The 19,301-nt window shown below is 44.9% G+C and overlaps 1 protein-coding gene across 6 annotated transcripts in view; it reads left to right on the forward strand.

Moving 5' to 3' along the window:
• Window positions 1-19,301, forward strand: part of PBX1 (PBX homeobox 1) — a 316,263-nt gene that overhangs the window by 262,290 nt on the left and 34,672 nt on the right. For 4 of the 6 annotated variants that reach the window (XM_074349735.1, XM_074349736.1, XM_074349740.1 and 1 more), the window contains one exon: window positions 13,197-18,103. The exons of the other annotated variants lie outside the window; for them this stretch is intronic. In XM_074349735.1, coding sequence (XP_074205836.1) covers window positions 13,197-13,289 — 93 coding nt within the window. In that variant the 3' untranslated portion in view covers window positions 13,290-18,103. Of the gene's footprint in view, window positions 1-13,196; window positions 18,104-19,301 lie in introns of those variants that run through there. 6 annotated transcript variants of the gene reach the window in all.

The following is a 19,301-nucleotide window of genomic DNA, read 5'->3' on the forward strand; positions in this document are numbered from 1 at the left end:
AGAAAACATCTCAAAATCCTACTCACTTTACAGGATTTAGACCAGGATTCTTTACTCCTAGAAGGACTTCCTAGTTCCTCCAGGCTGCACCTACATAGTACTTAGTGCATTGGGCTTGGAGTGGGAGTTCTTCTCCAATTCTTTTCTTCATTTCCCTGCAGCCCTGGTTTCTTGAGGAGAAGGATGCTAGTTTTGCATCCCAGCCTTCAGTTCAGACTTTGTACACACAAGGTGCTTAATGCATGCTTTTTGAAGTGAGCCTACTTGAACCAGTTGTCAGATTTCCTTTTTTTGTCTTTTTTTTAAACCCAGAAACCAACTTGTGGCTAGATTTTCTGTCCACCTGGAACCCCCACACGTATGCTTTTGTGTGTTTCTGTTGTCCAGAAAGAGTTGCTCCGGCAGAGAATGGCTTTTTTTTTTTTTTTCTGTCTTCTTTTTCTATTTATCACAACCTGGTACCCACCTTTTACCTCCAGCTTATCTATAGCTTAAACCCTATCCTCTTCACCAGCTCACACCAGAACTCTTTTTCTGGGTCTGTTCAGAGCCCACAGATCTGGTGCTGGTTCTTCTCTTCCCCCTACTGTTTTCCTGCGGCAGGTGTTGTCCCTGAGGACTTTGCCTGATCTGCAGTTCATTCATTCACCCATTTACTCATTCCGTCAGCAGACGTTCTCTTGGAATGTATTATTAACCAGTTATTGTGGACATTAGGGCAAGGAGAACACAGAGGGGAGCAAGAGCTTCTTGTCAGGCAACTCTCCATCCTGTCTAAGTTGATTGCTACGTTTAGCCCCCTTCTTTTGACCTCATTTTTTGTGGAATGGGGAAAACAACTGATTAATACTCTTCACAGGTAATTACATTTTGAGAAGAGTTATGCAGACACCTGCTAACTCTGTTCTCCAGGCAAAGGTGTCCCACTTACCTTCGTCTTTCTTCCTCAGACCTATACGTGACCATTTAACTGTGTTGCTCTTTTCTCGGGTGAATCCTAGACATCAGCCAAGACCTTTCAAACACATGAGACAAAGATCTAAATTAGATGTGGGCTTGCCTCCATATGCTTTGTTTATGTTTCCTTTTTTTTTCTGATTATAAATTAATGTTTAATGTAGAAAATTTGGAGACTGCAGGAAAAGCACACAGAAGAAAATTACTGCTCCCTTTTTGCTCTGCAGCCGTCTAGCATTTTGTGTGTAAGTACATTGTGTGGGTGTAGGAAAGTTACGATCATATCGAACGTATCATTTTACTAAAATGCTTATTTTACTAAAAATATATTGTGAATATTTTCCATATCATTAAACATTCTTCTCAAACATAAGTTTAATAACCGCATAGGAGTTTGTCACCAGGGAAGTCTGTAATTTATTTAATCAATCTCTGCTGTGGAACATTTGAGCTGTTTTCTTTTTCTTTTCTTTTTTTTTTTTTTTTTACTATTATTAACAACACTGTGGCAAACATCATAGTACAGAAAATATAGTGCATATTTTCTATTATTTCCTTGAATAAATTCCTAGAAACGGAGTTGCTGTATCAAAGGATGTGAACAAATCTAAGGCCTTTGTGATGTATTGTAAACTCTTTTCCTGGACACTTCCATGAATTGATGGTTCCCACAGCATTTTTGATCATTTCCCGTTTCCTCACACCCTCAGTAACAGTGTCTTAGTGGCTTTTCGATCTTTTGTCAATTATCACATTATAAAATGCCAGCTCATTCTTATTTTAATGGAATTTGTATCTCTTTGATTTCCTAATGAGATTGAACCTTTTTTCATCTCTTTGTTAGTCTTGTTATATGTATTCTTGAAACGTTCATGTTTTTCTTATTGACTTCTAAGAACTCTTACACAAGAAGGACATCACTCCATTTCTCACTTGGCCAATATTGAGAAAATAGAGAAAATTGTATTTCTCACTGGAGGAAGGCTCATGTGGAATAGGGCTCCAGGTCTCATTCCGTCTATTTCTGTGTAAAGTTCTCCAGCGGGAAAGCTGGATTGTTAGCCTAAGAAAATGAAAGGCAGATAGATCTATGTGTGATTCTGATAGTAATCTTAAAAAAAAAAAAAATTAACCCTGCAATCTGAATTGGCTTGACATTTTCTATATTTCTTATAGTCTCTGAAAAAACACAGGACTGTAAAATAGAACCCAAATTGTCTAAAAGAACCTGCAGATACATTAGTCAGTCAAAACTTTCCTTGAAGATTTACCCTGTGTCTAGTATTCCCCTAAGTATTAGGAATTGCCGAGTAAGTCATTGGCTAGTTTATAGCCAGGTTGAAGGAATGAAGCTACATATAATTTAAAAGCTTTCTTACAACCTTAGCTAAACTCGGGTCTAGAAAATGGTCTTTTGAGTGACTAGATGTTTTCTCATATTTTGGATGCTCTGTCTCTTTGCATCTTCTTTTACCATCTGACAGGCAGCACATTCTTCTAGGTTATTGAATTTTGACATCTCACCATCATCCTTCCCTCTGCCCCTTGCACCCACCTAGCAGAACATGTACAGAAAAGCCACGTCAAACTCCTGGAAGATTTCCACTGCAGAGATTACTGGGACAATCTAAAAGGGAAAAAAAATTAAAATTAAAAAAAAAAAATCAACCCATTCTTATCCTTGGATGAGCATCTCAGGATAAAAGAGGCCTTGCCCCAGCGTCCACTAAAGATACCTGGGATGGTGTCAAAAAAGTTCAGAACTCTTGAGTACATAGTTTCCAAGCACCTGCCCTCATCTCACAGGTAAATAGAATTCTCAAAACAGGACCATCCCCTCAATAAGGCTCAGTGGAGCCCAGTGCCCCGTTCTAGCACATTCCTCTCAACATTCTCTGTCTGCCTTTCCCCCACAACTTCCCACCACATCTCTCCCCTCCACCACCCTTCTGTTAGCTGTAATGACCCTGCAAACACTAAATGGCATTTGAGTGCATTAAGCAGCAAACTCTCCGGTGACATAGCAATTATGGCTCTGAAATAGATTTGGTGCGTCACGGAAGATAAGGGTTTTGAAAGTTTCTGTTGTGATTATAGCCTGTAACTCCCACAAATAATAGGCTTCAAAATAAGAGGCTGCCAGCGGAGCCTTTATGGCTTTGTCTCAGTGATGGCACGTAAATTGCTATTAATGTCCTAAGTGTACTTGAATATGCCAGTCTTGGGGATGTGGAGTTGGCTCGGTGTCTCTCTTTACACGGCATGTCATTGTGGGTCTGATAATCTGGGGTAATTGCTGTCTCTTGGATGGTCAGAAAAGTCTAAGAGGCTTTAGCTTCCTGCGTGATGGCAAATAGCCTTCAGGTTTACACCGCGAGTTATGTGTGTGTTCCGGGGCTGGTCGCCGTTCATCGTCAAGGTGTCTCTATGATCCCTGTGTGTGCCCTGAGTAGATAATAGTCCTTCAGCAAAGCCAAGGCAAAACTCAGAGGTTATGAAAATAAAATGAAGAATCTGGGGCTATACAGAATCAGCAAAATCAGATCATTTATACTGAGAGTGAAAGAAGAAAAATACTCTTTGCTTGAATTTTTCAGATTTGGCTACATGAGTAAAGACAATCATCTGTTGTCTTACACAGCCCGTTTTCCAGCATCTGTGTGTGTGTGTGTGTGCGTGTGCACGTGTGCACATTTTTTAGGTGCTGTGAGTATTTTCTGAACATGTATTAGTTCTACGTCAATATGATAAAGTATGTGGAAATTATGCGTGTTTTTGTATACTGTGTGTGAATGTATGTAAGCGTGTGTGTTTTGGTTTTGCCAGTCTGGGTGTAGAGGATGTTTATTCAGATATAAATGGTTTTCTGCACTAGGACACCTCTATTTAGTAAAGCAAGCCGAGCTGCTTTTTCTTTGTCTCTGAAAAGTTAAATACAACAAATCTCAAGCCTGAACTTCCTGTATGGACATTTAACCGAAGGACTCCCTAAGTCTGTGGGACATGGAAACGTTTTACGTTAACTGTCCTATCTGCACTTTTAATAGAAATCAGAAAGCAACTGAGTATGCTGTACACCAGAAGTTGACACACTGCAACTGACTATACTTCAATTAAAAAAAAAAAAGAAAGAGAAAGCAACCAACCCTAAACCTGGAGGCGTACACGACCTCCTATCCTGTACCAGCCACAAGAGGTTCAACCAGAGCCATCCTCTGTGTCTCAAGTGCCTTACGTGGCAGTATTAATTCTGGGCCTTCACAACAGATGAATTAGGGGAGGATGATGTGAAGAAGGTGCCAAAGTAGATCTTGATCTCGGAGCTGACCTGTATGTGCACTTCGGTCATGTGGCGCTGGGCGCTGGCAGGGTATCACACTGTGATGGTGCCACAGCTGAGTTTTGCAGTTGCATTTTGACTGAGCGCCCTTGAAACAGCAGTTAGAGCGCATGCCAGATAAGGCTGGAGATAGTGCCTTGTAGTAAGAGAGTTCATATTCATACCAAGTGAACGTGGATTAGGTTTACCATCTGACTGCGCAGATCTCAGACCAGGACTTCGCTCTGCCAGTATAACATAAACTGTATTAACCAGCAAGGTGGCACCACACATGGTGATGGCTCAGATGTATGACCCCAGAGGAGTAGTTTGTCTGGTCCAAAATCAAGTTTGATGAGGTAGATTGAGGCTTAGGAGTGAAAGGTATTAAAACCCCCTGAAAGACTTCTCTGAGGCTGACCTCGTGGTTCATAGATCCTAGCATCTTAAGAAACATCACAGTGGAATATTATGCAGCCATAAAAAAGAATGAAATAATGCCATTTGCAGCAACATAGATGAACCTAGAGATTATCATACTAAGTGAAGTCAGACAAAGACAAATACCATATGATATCACTTACATGTGGGATCTATAAAAAAGGGCACAAATAGACATATTTACAAAACAGAAACAGACTCACAGACATAGAAAACAAACTTACAGTTACCACAGGACAAAGGGATAAAGTAGGAGTCTGGAGCGGGAGGGTATAGCTCAAGTGGTATAGCACCTGCTTAGCATGCATGAGGTCCTGGGTTCAATCCCCAGTACCTCCTCTAAGAATAAATAAATAAACCTACTTACCTCCCTCCACCGAAAAAAAAAAAAAAGGAGCTTGGGATTTGCAGATACTAGCTACTGTATATAAAATAGGTAAACAACAAGGTTCTACTGTTTAGCACAGGGAACTATATTCACTATCCTGTAATAACCTGTAATGATAAAGAATATGAAATATATGTGTGTATAACTGAATCAATTTGCTGTCCAGAAACTAACACAACATTGTAAATCAACTATACTTTAATTATTAAATAAAAAAAAAATAGCACAAAGATTCCTTGAAGGTGAACTTAAGAGCATAAGATCAGTAGCACCCACTCTCTACAATTTGCACCCCGCAGGCATTTGAAACTTGAAATGTCCAAAAGCAGTGGCATATAGTGGGGACTGAGTTTGGCGAATTCTAGCTTCTGAGCCCTAGCTTCCTGGCTTGAGAAGTAAAAATAGGAGTTCACACTTTGTTTAGGTACCTTATGTATTCAGCAACCAAAGGCAGAGAATTATCAGTGAGTCCCGCATAAGTACAAAGTTACAATGGGCACCAGCAGCCAGGCGGCCTTACGGTCACAGGGACGGGGACCAAAGGAAGCGTTCAAAGCATTCACTTCTCTGTTCATTCAACTCAAGTGCTTAACTGAGCAGCTGCTCTGTCAGACGTGATCCTCATCTTCCAGTGACTTGATTTGACTGAATGATGTATCATCTCACTGAGGATAAAAATCAAAGCCCTCACATGGCCTGCAGGCCTTGGCGTGATCAAGCCATCCCAGTCTCCAGCCCATCCTCTGCACTCCCCACTCTGCTCCTATGCTCCATCCTTTCTGGCTTTCTTGCAGTTCCTTGCAGCCTTTGGGCGGGTTTCTGCTTCCACCTAGAGGGCTCTTTGCCCCACTCGTTACTTGTCTATTTTCTGTTCACTTTTAGGCTGACTTTCCAGAAGCCCCCACCTCAATGAGGTCCCTGCTTTTCTCCCTCACAGCACTTACCCATCTGGGGTCTTTACTTGTTCTTTGGATGATGTTTTGAATGTCTGCTTCCCACAAGACAGCAAGCTTCATGGAGCAGACACCAGATTTTTTTTTTTAATGTGTTGTATCTACCACTGTATGCCTAGTATATCACATGAGGGAGGCACTGAAGACCTATTCGTAGAATTTAAGAATTAAAGGATTACAGTGAGTAAGTCCTGGCGCTCACATGGGACATCGAAATAAGTAAGAACTGCGCCTGGTTAGACGTCAACGTGAAAGGGCGAAAGGTTGGTGGTACCAGGATTTAGGGAAGTGGGTGATGGTTTGCCCTGAAGAACCTTGCTGGAAGGGAGGTAGTTCTCTCGCTGGGCCTTGAAAGAAGACACGGATTCCTAGAGACCAGAGGAGAGGGACAGACAAAGGCAGAAAGCCTCTCGCCTGACTTCTCTCTAGAGTAAGAAGGAATCTCACTTTGGCGATGGGAAGTCTGTTGTTTCTCCACAGCAGCTCACACCGTTAAAGTCTCTTCTCTCCCAGGAACGGCTGATTGCACAGCTGATCTTTCTTAACCTATGGACCGTCACAGCAAAATCTCAGGGCTGCTGGGAACCAGACGAGTAAGGAGTGTGGTGGTGTGACTTGGATGTAAGGTCCCCAGGGATCTAGTGGTAGACAGCACTCAGAGAGGACAGGGGGCCGTGGGAACAGGAATCCTAGAACCAGTGGCTTCGGATAATCTAGGCAGAGGACTGGCTTCTGGGAAATGGGATGGCAGGTCGTAGTTGGTGGGCTGAAATTCCAGAGCAGGATTTCAGTTGCAAGAGAAAATCATGACCTCAGTCGTAAGTGAGCTGCAGTACATAGCAGGGAGCTAAGCAGAAGCTGGGCCTGGGCTTGGTGGGGACGTGCTCGGCCACAGGGGAGACATTCCCTGTACGGAGATCCAGGTGCAAAGAGTTCAAAACAAGAAAAACAGCAAAATCGACTCCGAGTTACCTATGGTACCAAACTAGACTAGAAGAGAAATTGGAGAGCTGAAAGAACATGTTTTTCCCAGACAGGGTTGACCAGATTTAGCAAATGAAAATACTGCGTGGGCTATACTTAACATAAAAAGTATTTGTTGTTTAAAATGTATATGTAACTGGGCGCCTTATAGTTGGCTGCAACGCCATTCCCAGGCCCTAAGGTGGAAGCGGACTCTGCAGGTGGGCCTGAGCCCTGGAGAGAGTCAAGGCGGGCAGACAGCCTGCCGGCCACTGAGGGGCTGTGCCTGTTCTGCACGTCTGTGGGATTCCCACGGTGCCTGGGCTGTTGCCTAGGAGACCGTTCCCGCTGCAGGGTGGGACCCCTTCCTGCTCCTTGCTCTCTGTGCAGAACACTCCTTGCTGAGATGGAGCTGCCACAGGCAGGGTGCCTTGTTTTTCTCCACTCTTTTCCCTAAAAAGAAAACAGAATATAAATATTTATCATGGTTACTTGTTTGGGATAAGCTAGGAAGTACTGGGTCTCCTTGACACCTACTTAGTAAGAGAAAAATTGACTTTCTAGGTGTAAAACTTACCCTGAAACCTGGCACTGCCTCTGTTCTGCCTCTTGAATATCTTCTAGGTGTGCCCTGCTCTTTACCTACAGTCAGACTGAACTGTGGAGGTCAGGGACCTGATACTCAGGGACCTGATCTGTCCACACCTGGGGAATGGATGGTACAGTGCCACGAAACATTTATTTACCTCTTATTATATTCCTCCAAGAGATACTAAATTCTGTGCTGTGTCATGCACTGTGGTAGGCACTTTGGAATCAAAGATAAGTCCCATAGCCCTGTTCTCATGGTCCAGTAGGTAAGACAGATGTGTGATGAGCAAATGCAATACGGCGGCACATGAGAGAGAGGGGTACATCCTGGGGGGACAGCCCAGGGGGCTTGCAGGAGGAAGAGAGGTTGCTGGGGGCAGATACGGGTGGGAGAATACTTACACTCAGTCTTGAAAAACGGCCAGGGTGAGAGAGGCACGTAGGTGGATGAGCGGGACACTGTATTTAAGGGGAAAGAAACAGGCGTGAACTGGCAACCCTGTTACGGGAATTTCTAAGTATCCTGACACAGTTGAAGTGTTAACCATGAGCATTGAGCTGGAGAGTCAGCAAGGTCCAGGACGTGGTAGGCCCTGACATTGAACCGCATCTTGAGGCCAGTAGGAAGCCACTGGGGGTTTAAACAGGGAGGTGACGTGATCGGAACCACATCTTGGAAAGATCTGGTGGCAGCTAGAGGCAGGACTAGGGGGTGCAGAATAGGCATGGATCTGTTTACTGCTGTAAAATCTCCCAGGGAAATTTTGACTCCTTTCTCCCTAAAGGGGCTTTTCCAATAGCATCGTTCATCCCAGAGCCTCTCTTGGTAAGCACCCACAGTATAGTCTTCGGAGAAGCATATGCGTATCAGGGCAACCTAGTTCTATCTGGATGGAACAAGGCTGGGTCTAGGGTATGACTCCACTCTGTGAGCCGGTGTCTCCCCTGATGAACAGTGGCTGCGTGTGTGCACGTGTGTGCATGTGCGTAGAGCGAGGCAGAGAGGATGTATCCATGTTTCTCTGTTTTTCTTCTGGCCGGCCCCACCAGGGCCTGGGTGGTTGCAGGCCTGGAGCACGTCCACCTTCTCACCCATGCTGAAAGCATCTCTGGTAATGGCATCTGGCCTGTATGCAGATCGAGCTTGGCTCGGTGCTGACATCAGCCAGTTTGTGGCACCTCAGCGTATTTCTGGGTTGCAAATGAGAGTTTCTTAGTGCCAGGCTCGCTTGGGCTGTCACATCAGGTGATGAATTCTCTGCATCAACCGTGTGCTGCTAAGGTAAGCTCAGAGGAAGAGCGGGAAAGGGAGGAGGATGGGACCAGCCGTTCTCAGCCCAGCAGCAGCCGCTGCTCTGGGCTGAAAGCAGCAGTGAGGGAGAGGCGGGTGGCCCCTGTTCCAGCTCAAGGAGGGTGGCAGAGAACAGAGAAGTCAGGGCTTCAGTTGCAGTTCTGAGCTCTTGTGTTTTGTTAGGAGAAACTCCCCCAGCTGTGCCATCAGCCATCGCTCCATCCCCAGCTCCGTGGCTCGCTCCGTCTCCCTCCTCTGACAGGCCTTATCCATTAGATGGGGTTCTGGCGAAACTTGGTGTCCATCAAATTATGCGCTAAATTCATTAGGGCAGGATATAAAGTAAATAGGCATTTTTTGTTCCTGAAACATTGTGTTCCAAAATACCTTGAATCTGTGTTTCGAAAGTCTAGATTTTCTTAACTAGGAAACCTGCTGCACTTCGCCCTAATTGTATATCCTAGGAGCTTCCTCTTCCAGGAGCTTCCAGGGTGAGCCTGCTGGTGGCTTAGGATTCCCCTGGTGGAATTAAACGTTAGCTCAAGTCTTGCTGCCCAAGCCACAGGCTACAGAATTAGCCCGAAGAACTGGGTGTTAATGTGCACTCTCTCTCGTTATGGACGCTGTGAGATAAAGAGTGCATTGACTTTGCAGATTCCCACGCCTGTAACCCCTCAAGGCGTTTCCAGCATCAGCATTTTGCAAAGTGAGTGTGTCCGTTATATAGGACAGTTGTGCATCATCAGAGAGTGAAGGAGGAAGTTGGGGTGCAGGAAGAAAATTAAAGCGAAAAAGTCTTATTTCCCGCCACCCCCACCCAGTTGTCAGTGAGACAGTCTTTGACTTGCACTGTGCCCAGAGATAAATAAACACACAAAGGCAGCGTTTCCTACTTAATATTCACCCGCGGTGGCAGAAGAGGGAAGGAATCGCTCCCCGGGGTTAACGTGGCAGTAAGCGAGGTCAGCTGTTTCCCAAGACGGTGCAGCCTCCGAACGTCTTACATTAAAAGCTTACATCACAGCCGAAGCAGCCGAAGTGATTTACGGGAAACCCCTAAGGTCGCGTGGGATTTTTCTCGCAGTTTCTGATCTCGTGGACATTTTGGCAGCAACAGCAGCAGACAATATACCATTGTATAAAGCACCTCCAGAGAAAAGCATCCTTTAAGGTTTCCCAGTGTTCGACTTGTTTGTTGTTCGTTGAAACCTGTAGGCTACCGTGTCCTGACTTTGGCAAGAAGTAGAGGGTCAGAGCTGGGATGTCCTGGGGTAGGGTGACCAGGGACTGAATGTCCCATATTCCATTAATCCCTGAGTCCTGGGCAAACTGGGACAGCTGGTCACCCCATCCGAAGCGGGTGCCTGTGTGTCTGTGTGTATGTGAATGGAGGGGGAGTGAAAAAAAGGCAGTTAGAGAGAGTTGTTTATTTTTAGTAAGATTTTGTTAAAGGTTTTATATATTCTCTTCACCAGGCCAGCTAGCATAATTAAGATGCTGGCTTGATGCTGGCTTGAACTAATTCCTGTCTGCGCCATCTGTGAGCTCTCTGGCCCCTCTGGCATCTTGCGCACTGGCCTGAGAAAACAGAACTTTTTTAAGGAGAGAGATCAAATGTCTACTGTGTGAGTTATTTCAGCGCTGAGACAACTCAAAAAGAAGTCTCCTGGAACCTCTCGGTCAATATGGAGCGCCTTGCTATAATTCCCTCCTAGTGAAATGCCACGGAACTCATTTCCTTTACTAATGGCTCCGTCTTGGGCACCACGTATTGTTATTTGAATGGCACTGTAGTGTGGCTCGGTCCTAGTGGGGGGGTGTGAGCAGCATAATGAAATGCCTTTGTGCCACATGCGCTATGACACGGATGCTAAATGCTTTAGAGAGCTTCCTCATCTACTTGTCTCAGACCAGGTCGATCCTAAGATACATGACTTTTCCCCTCTTCTACCAGCACCTTCCTCTCTGCCTTGTGACTTTGTCCTCACAGAACCCCTGTCAGGTTTCCTAAAATCCCGTCCTACTCAGCAGACACACACACACACACACACCTTTTAGTCTGTTTAATTAGTGAATTAAATATTTATCCACCTATCCTTCTGCTAAACATACACATATAAAAATTTTTAGGGCTGACAAATATCAAAAAGCTAAGAGGAATCATCTCTGGGCAGTAGATTTATGGCTATTGTACATTTTGCCTTTTGCACTTCTCCTATTTTCAAATAGTGTTATTGCATGTATAACTGCAAGTATTATCTAAGCATGTCTTACTTTTATCATCAGAAAAGGTCAGGGATGCTAAAGGATTCTCTTTGGGGAAAAATAAATACCACCACTATTCTCCATCAGCCAAAAATGGCACCAAGAGAATCCACGTGTTCTTGGTTGAGAGGGGAGGCTAAGATATTGCCATCCCTGTGAGCAGCCTGACTTAGGAAATTGAATTAATTCTTTTCTTGATTCTGGTTGTACTACAGAGCCTGGGCCCTCCAACGAGAAAGAAAAGCCCCCTGTTAGAAGAGAATTCCCATTTTCCCCTCATTGTTCCTGTTCACAAACAACAGGGGAAATGTCTTCCAGCAAGGAAGGGGAGTGGGTGGAGCTGCCAGACGAGTTAGGAGATGGCGAGTTGAACTTGAGAGCAGTTACTCATTGATCCGTGTTCTGGGCATTGCCCAGGATGACCTTTTGCCCTCTTGGTACCTAGATCTGCTCTTTACGGAGGTGTGGGAAAAAAAAAAAAAACCTACCCTCATGCTGAAGTATGAGGTATGGTGGGAGCTGCTTTGAATTAAAAGCCTGGCTTTCCTGGGACAGTCAGAGCCTCATTTGGGGAAGCCGATGACAGAGCATGCCAAGTGGATGAAAAAGGCAGAGAAAAGAAGCCTGATTCAAAGGTTAGGAAGCCTGGGTTCTGTCTCCATCATAATCTGGAAGCCTGCTTTCCTCTTGCACCTCTGCTTTCTCATGAATGAAACGTGGACAAACTTTGCCAGCACCTATTAAGTGCTAAGCATGCTCTTAAGTACTGTAGATAGACTGTGCTAGAGCAGAAACCATGGTCCCTCCTAAATGACAAAATTAACACCTGCCCCAGGTACCCCCAAATATTTCTGGGAATAAAAGGAAAGTCCAATAAAAATAACTTCCTAGGACTGCCTAAAACCTAGTCTGTTCAACATTAAAATTTCCAGACTTGAGGTCTATTAACTGCAAAGGAGCCCAGTGATTGGGGGCGGGGGTGGGGGGAGGATAGCTTTCAGGACACTTACATTTCAGTGCTTTAAAATACATAAACAATCATGCATCAACCACTATAGCAAATCATCCTTCAACTATTTTAATGATGGGATACTTTTTGAAAAGGGTGGTTATTAAAACACATCCTTAAGAACAATTTGATTGTTTGAATGCATCTGGATTTAGAGTCTTAGAAAGATGATCTACAAATGTCTTATCAAATTTGTAGCTTCCTGTCTTTCTGCCTTTTTAGATCTGTTCACACAGACCAGTCCTTATGGTGTCGGCACCCTTGTTTTACCTGTTTTATTTGCCTCAGTCACCCTCTGTACTTTTCAAGGCTCACCTCACAGAGTACCTCCTCCATGAAGCCTTTGCTGATCTCCACCAAGAGGAGATATCACCTTCATTTGAATCTTCATAACAACTGGCCTGTCCCCTTGGTTAGGTTCCGCCTGGAATTACAGTTCACTGGTGTTGTCTTATCCACCTCCTGGAGCACGTGGACTGTCTCTCACTCATCATTATACACCCTACAGCATCTAGAACAGAACCTGGCACAGAACAGGTGCCTGGGATCCCATGACATGTGGAGCATCCAGAGCTGGAAAGGACCTTAGAAAGCACTGGAGCTAACCTTTTAATTTTTCTAAAAGGGAACCGCAGGTTGCAGAGGGTAAAGTGCCTTGGCCAGAGCCAGCAGCTAATCGAAACCAGATCAGAACTAGAACTCAGTCCCTTGGCCCGCAGGGCAGCTACCGTTGTTCTAGAGCACACGTACTCATCATCTGATGGCCTGGACCAAGTTACAAAGCCTGTGAGAAGTGGGATGTGCTAATACGTGCCCAAAGGCTCACCAGGAGAACTTCAGCTCATCTGAGGGTGGGAGGAGGATGTTACCAACCACAATAATAGCTGCCCATCTGATGAGTGTCCCCATGTGCTAGGCACTGTCCTCGGCCTTTGACCCAAGTTGCCTGATTGTCGTTGTCTGCTCAGAACAGCCACCCAATATCAGAGGACTGACTTCTCTCCCTTTTTCCCTTCTAGGCTAATGGAGGTTGGCAGGATGCTACTACCCCTTCATCAGTGACCTCCCCTACAGAAGGCCCTGGCAGTGTTCACTCTGATACCTCCAACTGATCTCCCAGCAGTCGCATCCCGGCTGACCCTGTGCCCCAGTCGGGGCAGGGCCAGGAGGGAGGGTTTCTCAACGCTGAAGCGGTCAGACTGGAGGTCGAAGCAATCAGCAAACACAATAAGAGTCTCCTTCTCTTCTCTTCTTTGGGATGCTATTTCAGCCAATCTGGACATTTCTTTATACTCTCTTCCCTATTTTTTTTTTTTTTTTTTTCTGGGTAGAAGCCACCCTTCCCTGCCTCCAGCTGTCAGCCTGGTGTCCGTCATCTTCCCTGCCCCTGGCCCTCTGTCCTAGACTCCCTGGGTCCCCGCCCTCTATGACATCCCTGAAGGATATTTGCAACAATTAGAGGAATTTCAAGAGAAAAACAAAAGTACAAAGAAAATAATAAAAGCATTTGTTTGTTTTCATGCTGGTGGTTTGAGGAGCCAAATGTACCTCACTCGGATCCCCCACTCCCAGTGTTAACAGGCAACCCTGAAATCTTGTCTCTCTTGTTACTTACACTACCTCTTAGCAGGAAGACACCACATCGCCCTACTCATTCCAGGCCTCCCTGCCTCCTCTCGCTTTTCCCTCCCTGGGGACAATTCTGATCAGAACACTGTCCTCTTCTTCCCGGCCCCAGGTATTCACTGGGGACTGGCACTGCTGGGCTTCTAAAGGTGCCACGTTTTCTGGTTTCAGCTCTGCTAGGTTGATTCCCGGGCAGGAGGTCAGGCAGCAGGAGAGGGCATGAGGGACAGGAAGAGCAGGATTCCAAGAGGCTTTTGCATCTTCCCAGTAACAGCGCTCTTGGCTTCAGAGGCGCAGGGTCTGGAGATGATGCAGAACACTTGGTAAGCAAGGTTCAGAGCCTGCTGTAAAACCAGGTCTGAGTTAGGCACGATGGTGAGCGCATCACTGAGGAGTAGAAAGTTCTTATCCTGAAACCCTTCCAATGCCTCTCTCCCACGCACACACACGTACACGGACCTACAGGCACGTACACAGTCTCACAGCTTCACTTGCCCAAAAACAGTCACACGCCACCTACAAATGCCTACGTTAGGAACCATAGCATTAGGCCTTGTGAACCCAAGGGAGGGACTTAACAACTCTTGAGTGAAGGTCACTGACACAGAGAAGCACCATGTGCTGGGGTTTCCAGGCCCCGCAGTCCCCCCACCCCCACCCCCAGCATGCACACGCCAGAATGCCGTACACGGGACTTGAGGGACTTGATCGACTTGATCATGCTGAAGGCCAGGATTCCAGTGGAAAATCTCCCTGCTCTCACCACCCCTGGAGCCCTCAGGGAGCCACACACAGCACTTACCCTGTCTCATGGATTCCGGTCTGTTCTGGTTTTGTGTTTACCATAGGGACATGCACTCGTTATCCAAATTGTTACATGCCGCCACATTCTTGTCCTGGAGGAGAAAGTTGTATAAGAACATGGTTTGGGCCAACATTCTGGTTGCTTACTTTGAAGACCTGAGAGTGACAGGGGAAGGGGAGGCCATGTTTTCTGTGAAATCATCAGTGATTTTTATCCCCTGGGTCTATCTAAGAGAGAAGAGTGTGTATTAGGAAGCTATTCTCCAATGTCAGCTGAACGTAACCTTCTTCAGGGCCAACTGTGCCAGCCGTAAAGATGGCAGCTCTGTCACTTGATTAAGTGGGAGGTGGTCAGATCTCTTGGTGCCTCATTTTCTTCATCTGTAAAATGGGGGTGATTATGCCCGCTTCACCAAGAGCCTTGTGAGAGACTGAAGGAACTGATTTAATTCCTATCTGAGCTGTAATTGTAAAGTCAGGGAATGTAGCGTCCCTAAGATAAACAGGTTCATACCATGCAGGGCCGATAAATGGCTTTCCCGTTCTAACTTCTGGTTAACATTGTGCCCTGAGGTCATCACCATGATGACCAAGAGAAGGGTTAATGTTGCTGCTTTTGTTTGTTTTGATCTGTTTGGTTTCTTAGAATAGAGATAAGTTTCTAAATTGGAAAAACAGGACCTGGTCCTCTGAGCTTGTACTTGCATCCAGTATGTGGCCTTGTAAGTACTTAGTGCCCTGTCACATCTACTTTGTTTGAGAGGCCTCCGGGTGAGGTATAAGATCCTGAGGGATGAGGATGGCCAGCTAACAGGTCATGGAAATTTTGCATGGCAGTATACAAATGAATAGAAAATGTTCCTCTGTGTGTGGGTGTGTTGTAGGGTGGGGGTTCCACCTAAGGAATCTGAAGGTATGTGTATTTGAAGGAAACACAAAAAGTAAATATTTGGCAGGATGGGATTATGCCTTGATGACTAAGAGCAGTAGAAAGACTGTGTCTCGTAGCCTGTGCCTCAGTCAGAACAGGACTTGATAAAGAGGATTCTTGGAAGGAGCGTCTTGTGACCCTTCTGCAGTGATTAGAACCAGTGGAGAACTTTGTCTTAGTGGCAGGGATCTATTGAAACCACCCACACAGGAATATGGTGGGATCACATCCCCCTGATTTGGGGCCAAGTAGGAAAGAGACACAAAAAGGTTCTCTTGGAAACAGGAAGAATGACTCCAGATTTGAGTTGACTGATTTCATCTTAAATGAATGGAAACGATCAGAGCAGTGCTACTTATGCACAGGCAGGTTCCCTCCCTGCAGTTTGCACTGATTGTCCCCGCTCACAGCATCTTCCCGACCCAGCACTTCACACAGCGCTTGGCGCACCCAACACCTGTCCCACAATCTCCCCTCCTTGCCCGCGATCACGTCCAACATGGCGGCCAACAGATCTCTCCGCATTCATTCAGCAAAGCATGGGAACCCTGGCAGTGGAAGGATGGGGATGGAAAGAGCGTGCCTCTGGAAGTACAGCTCCCTGGGAATGCGTATTAGGTCAATCCTACAGATACCAAAATGTGCCCCCAAGATGCCTTCATTTCCTGATGGAAGTGGGAGCTCTCCATTTTCCCTGGCAGATTTCCTCTGAGAACAGATACTAGTCCTAGGGTTTGCCCACCTTCTCACTCTTCATTGCAACCTCCTTTTCATCCCTAACTCCTTCCCCTGGCGTGGAACTGACTCCTGTGCAGTACTTTGCCAAGTGGCACCTTCTTTACTTCTATTTTTTTATTTTGCTGTGGTGGTGGTTCTTTATTTTCTGGTTGCCTTTTTCTCACATATCTTTCCCTGCCCCCCCTTTCCTTCTGAGTTTTATTTTTCTGCCCAGAAAAACCTGACTTCGATACCAAAAAAGATGAAACTACAGAAACTCAAATTTAAAAAAAACTTAAAAAAAAAAAATACTCAACGATTCTTTCAGCTTTATTAACATTTTCCATTGTTTCTTGCGACTTGTGTCTCGTTCTTTGTAGTATTGATGCTGAACATTTGATAATGAATGTTCTTGTATATTCAGATAAAGGAAAAAAAAAACCAAAAAAGCGGTCTGAATTTAATAGTGTTTATAATAAAAATTTTAAAAATGACCCTCATAGCACGCAAAACAGGATGGGGAATTTCCCCTTTTCTTTCTGTGACAATGCGCATCATTCCTGCATTAGTTTTTAACACCGAACTACCTACGTTCACCATTTCCCCCATTTTTCTTTTATTTTCTTGCATTTGTGAATTAGTTCAAGAATGCTAGAAAAGTGTCGAGTTGTGCACATCCATTTCCTGTTTCACAATGTTTAAAAGTGACAGTAATTCATTTTGTAAACTAAAAAAAAAAAAAAGGTTGGAATAGTGAGCATAATAGGTACAACCTAACACGTTATTATGTTTATTAACTTCGAGACCCAGAAATAAATTCTTTTCTTTCCTTTATCTTGCTCTTTAAAATATTAAAAAAAAATTATGTTTTGTGTTATTTTTGGTTTGTTTATGGGGGGGGCTTTTTGTTTTAATTGTCAGGATTATGATCTTGCTGTTTTTATTCCTTAAATATGTATACGAGGTGATGTGAAAAGGTGACTTTTGTAGAGTACGCTGTTTCCTTGTACTTCTCTTTGCTTGAGAATTCAGTTGACTTCAAAAGCAAAGATCAAGTCCACACTGATGTCACATTGCTCATCCACCTTTCTGGAGTGAGTGGCAATCCTGCGGTCCCTGAAAAAGACAAAGCCAGGGACCTGAGTTCCTTTTGGCCCTTTCACAATTCAAGCAATTGGTCCAGGGGACCCTTTTACACTGTAGGGAAAGGTTTTTGCCTTGGTTGATTGTGAATGTCACAACAAAATGCTTTCTTTTCTTTCTTCCTGATTAATAACAGCATTCCACTAGGCCCCTCCACCTACAGAGGACATTTTTTCTTCCAGAAGAATCCTGCAGGAGATCCTGGTGGGATGTGTACCTTTTGGCTAAAGTAGAATAGATCCGGGAAGCCATCCCTGGGGCCATTCCGCCTGCTGATCTTTTGAGCCAGACTCAGTCCTGTTGGTCTAGTGCTGAGTGGTTAAAAAGTTGGATCCATCGGCCATGCACCTCATTAACCCCTGATTTAGGCAGCTGCTTAAAGCAGATTGTCAAAGGGGTTTGAGCTGGAATGTTTTTGTTACAGGAGAAAAGAAAGCAGTATTATCTGGAGGAACTTACACGTTTTTCACTCAACAAATGATTAAGCGTTCGGAAAGCATGCAGAATTGCGGGGCAATACTTCAGGAAGAGTTTCTGCCGGAACACTGGCACCCTTGTTTCCAAGTTATAACAAAATAATGACGAACTTTTCACATCACCTTTCTGGTTTCCATCCCTAGCTCAAAGCTTTCTGAAATCTTTTATTTTTTTGTAAACTTTTCCCCCCTTTTGTTAAAACTAATAAAACATTCAATGTTGTCCCTCTTTTCCTCTCTTATTACTTCTTTCCTTTCCTTTGGCCTTTCCGAGTATTTTGAAGTGCTTTCCTTTGGTTGTTGGTTTTATTCACCCGCGCCCCCTCCCCCGTTCTTATTATTCAGAGTATAAACCTGCAAAGCTCTGCTCTGTTTTGGTTTTGAAAGTTTAAGCTTTTCTGCTTCTGTGAGAGCACAGGCTTCTGTCCCTTTTGATTCCAACTGAAATTTTGTGTTCTCTAATGATACTAACACGGTGTAGGTTTTACAGTCTCCTAATTTGTACTGGTAATGCATATTCCAAATAAATAGTTTCTTTTGTTGCAAAAAAAAAAAAAAGAAACTTGTATTTTGTGTAAATTTATTCTCTTACAGGCTAGCAACTTGTCTCTCCCCAAACTAGGACTTGCGTTAGTGTGGATTATGGTTTAAACTGTGGCCCTAATCATTTTTAATGTCTACATTGGCAGTGGGTCCAATGACTTCTCTGCAGGAGAGCAGGGCACCCCATCTTGTCTGCTTGTCTGTGACTGGCCGTCATCCACCAAACGTCAGTTCAAATATCAGGGTGATGTTCTGAAATAAATCCTGAGATTCTGAGTCACAGCTGTTCGCCCAGTGGTTCTCCTTTTCTTGTCTTTGTCTGCCGTGATCTGGTTATAAGGAAAATTGTGGTACCCAAGAGATGCTTCAGGGGAAAAGAATCTAGGTTAGAGATGACTACCCAGCGGCAGGCTCTCAGAATTATGCTAGACGGCACGCCACTGGATTTACACCCCTGCTGTGTGCTGTCTACCAGCCCATGTAAGCATCTCTCCCGGTGGCTTGTCTGCACTCACACTGAGCCCCGACCCTTGGGGTTGAGGTCTGTTAGGGTTTCATGTCTCAGTGTCCTGGCTGGACCGCCATGTCTGCCTTCAGCACCTAAGTCTGTTTCCCAGCCCCTTGCCACCCTCTTTCCAAGCACGGAGCTGGATGGAGCCCCTTGTCTGGCATTCCACATGCTGTTCCTCTACGGGCATCCCAGGCCTTGTTTTCTCATTCTCACCCCTTAGTTCTCAGGAGCCTCTGCCCAGAGCCCCAGGGAGGCAGGTCTGTATGTTCACCCTCTCATCCCCATCATGACTCTAATCAGCAGAAAACAGATCGAAGGAATGGAGAGTCAGTGGGGATCAAAGTACCGTTTTTACTAATGATCATTTTTTAAA

Source organism: Camelus bactrianus, chromosome 21 (genome assembly GCF_048773025.1).
Source record: "Camelus bactrianus isolate YW-2024 breed Bactrian camel chromosome 21, ASM4877302v1, whole genome shotgun sequence".
Lineage (NCBI taxonomy): Eukaryota > Metazoa > Chordata > Mammalia > Artiodactyla > Camelidae > Camelus > Camelus bactrianus.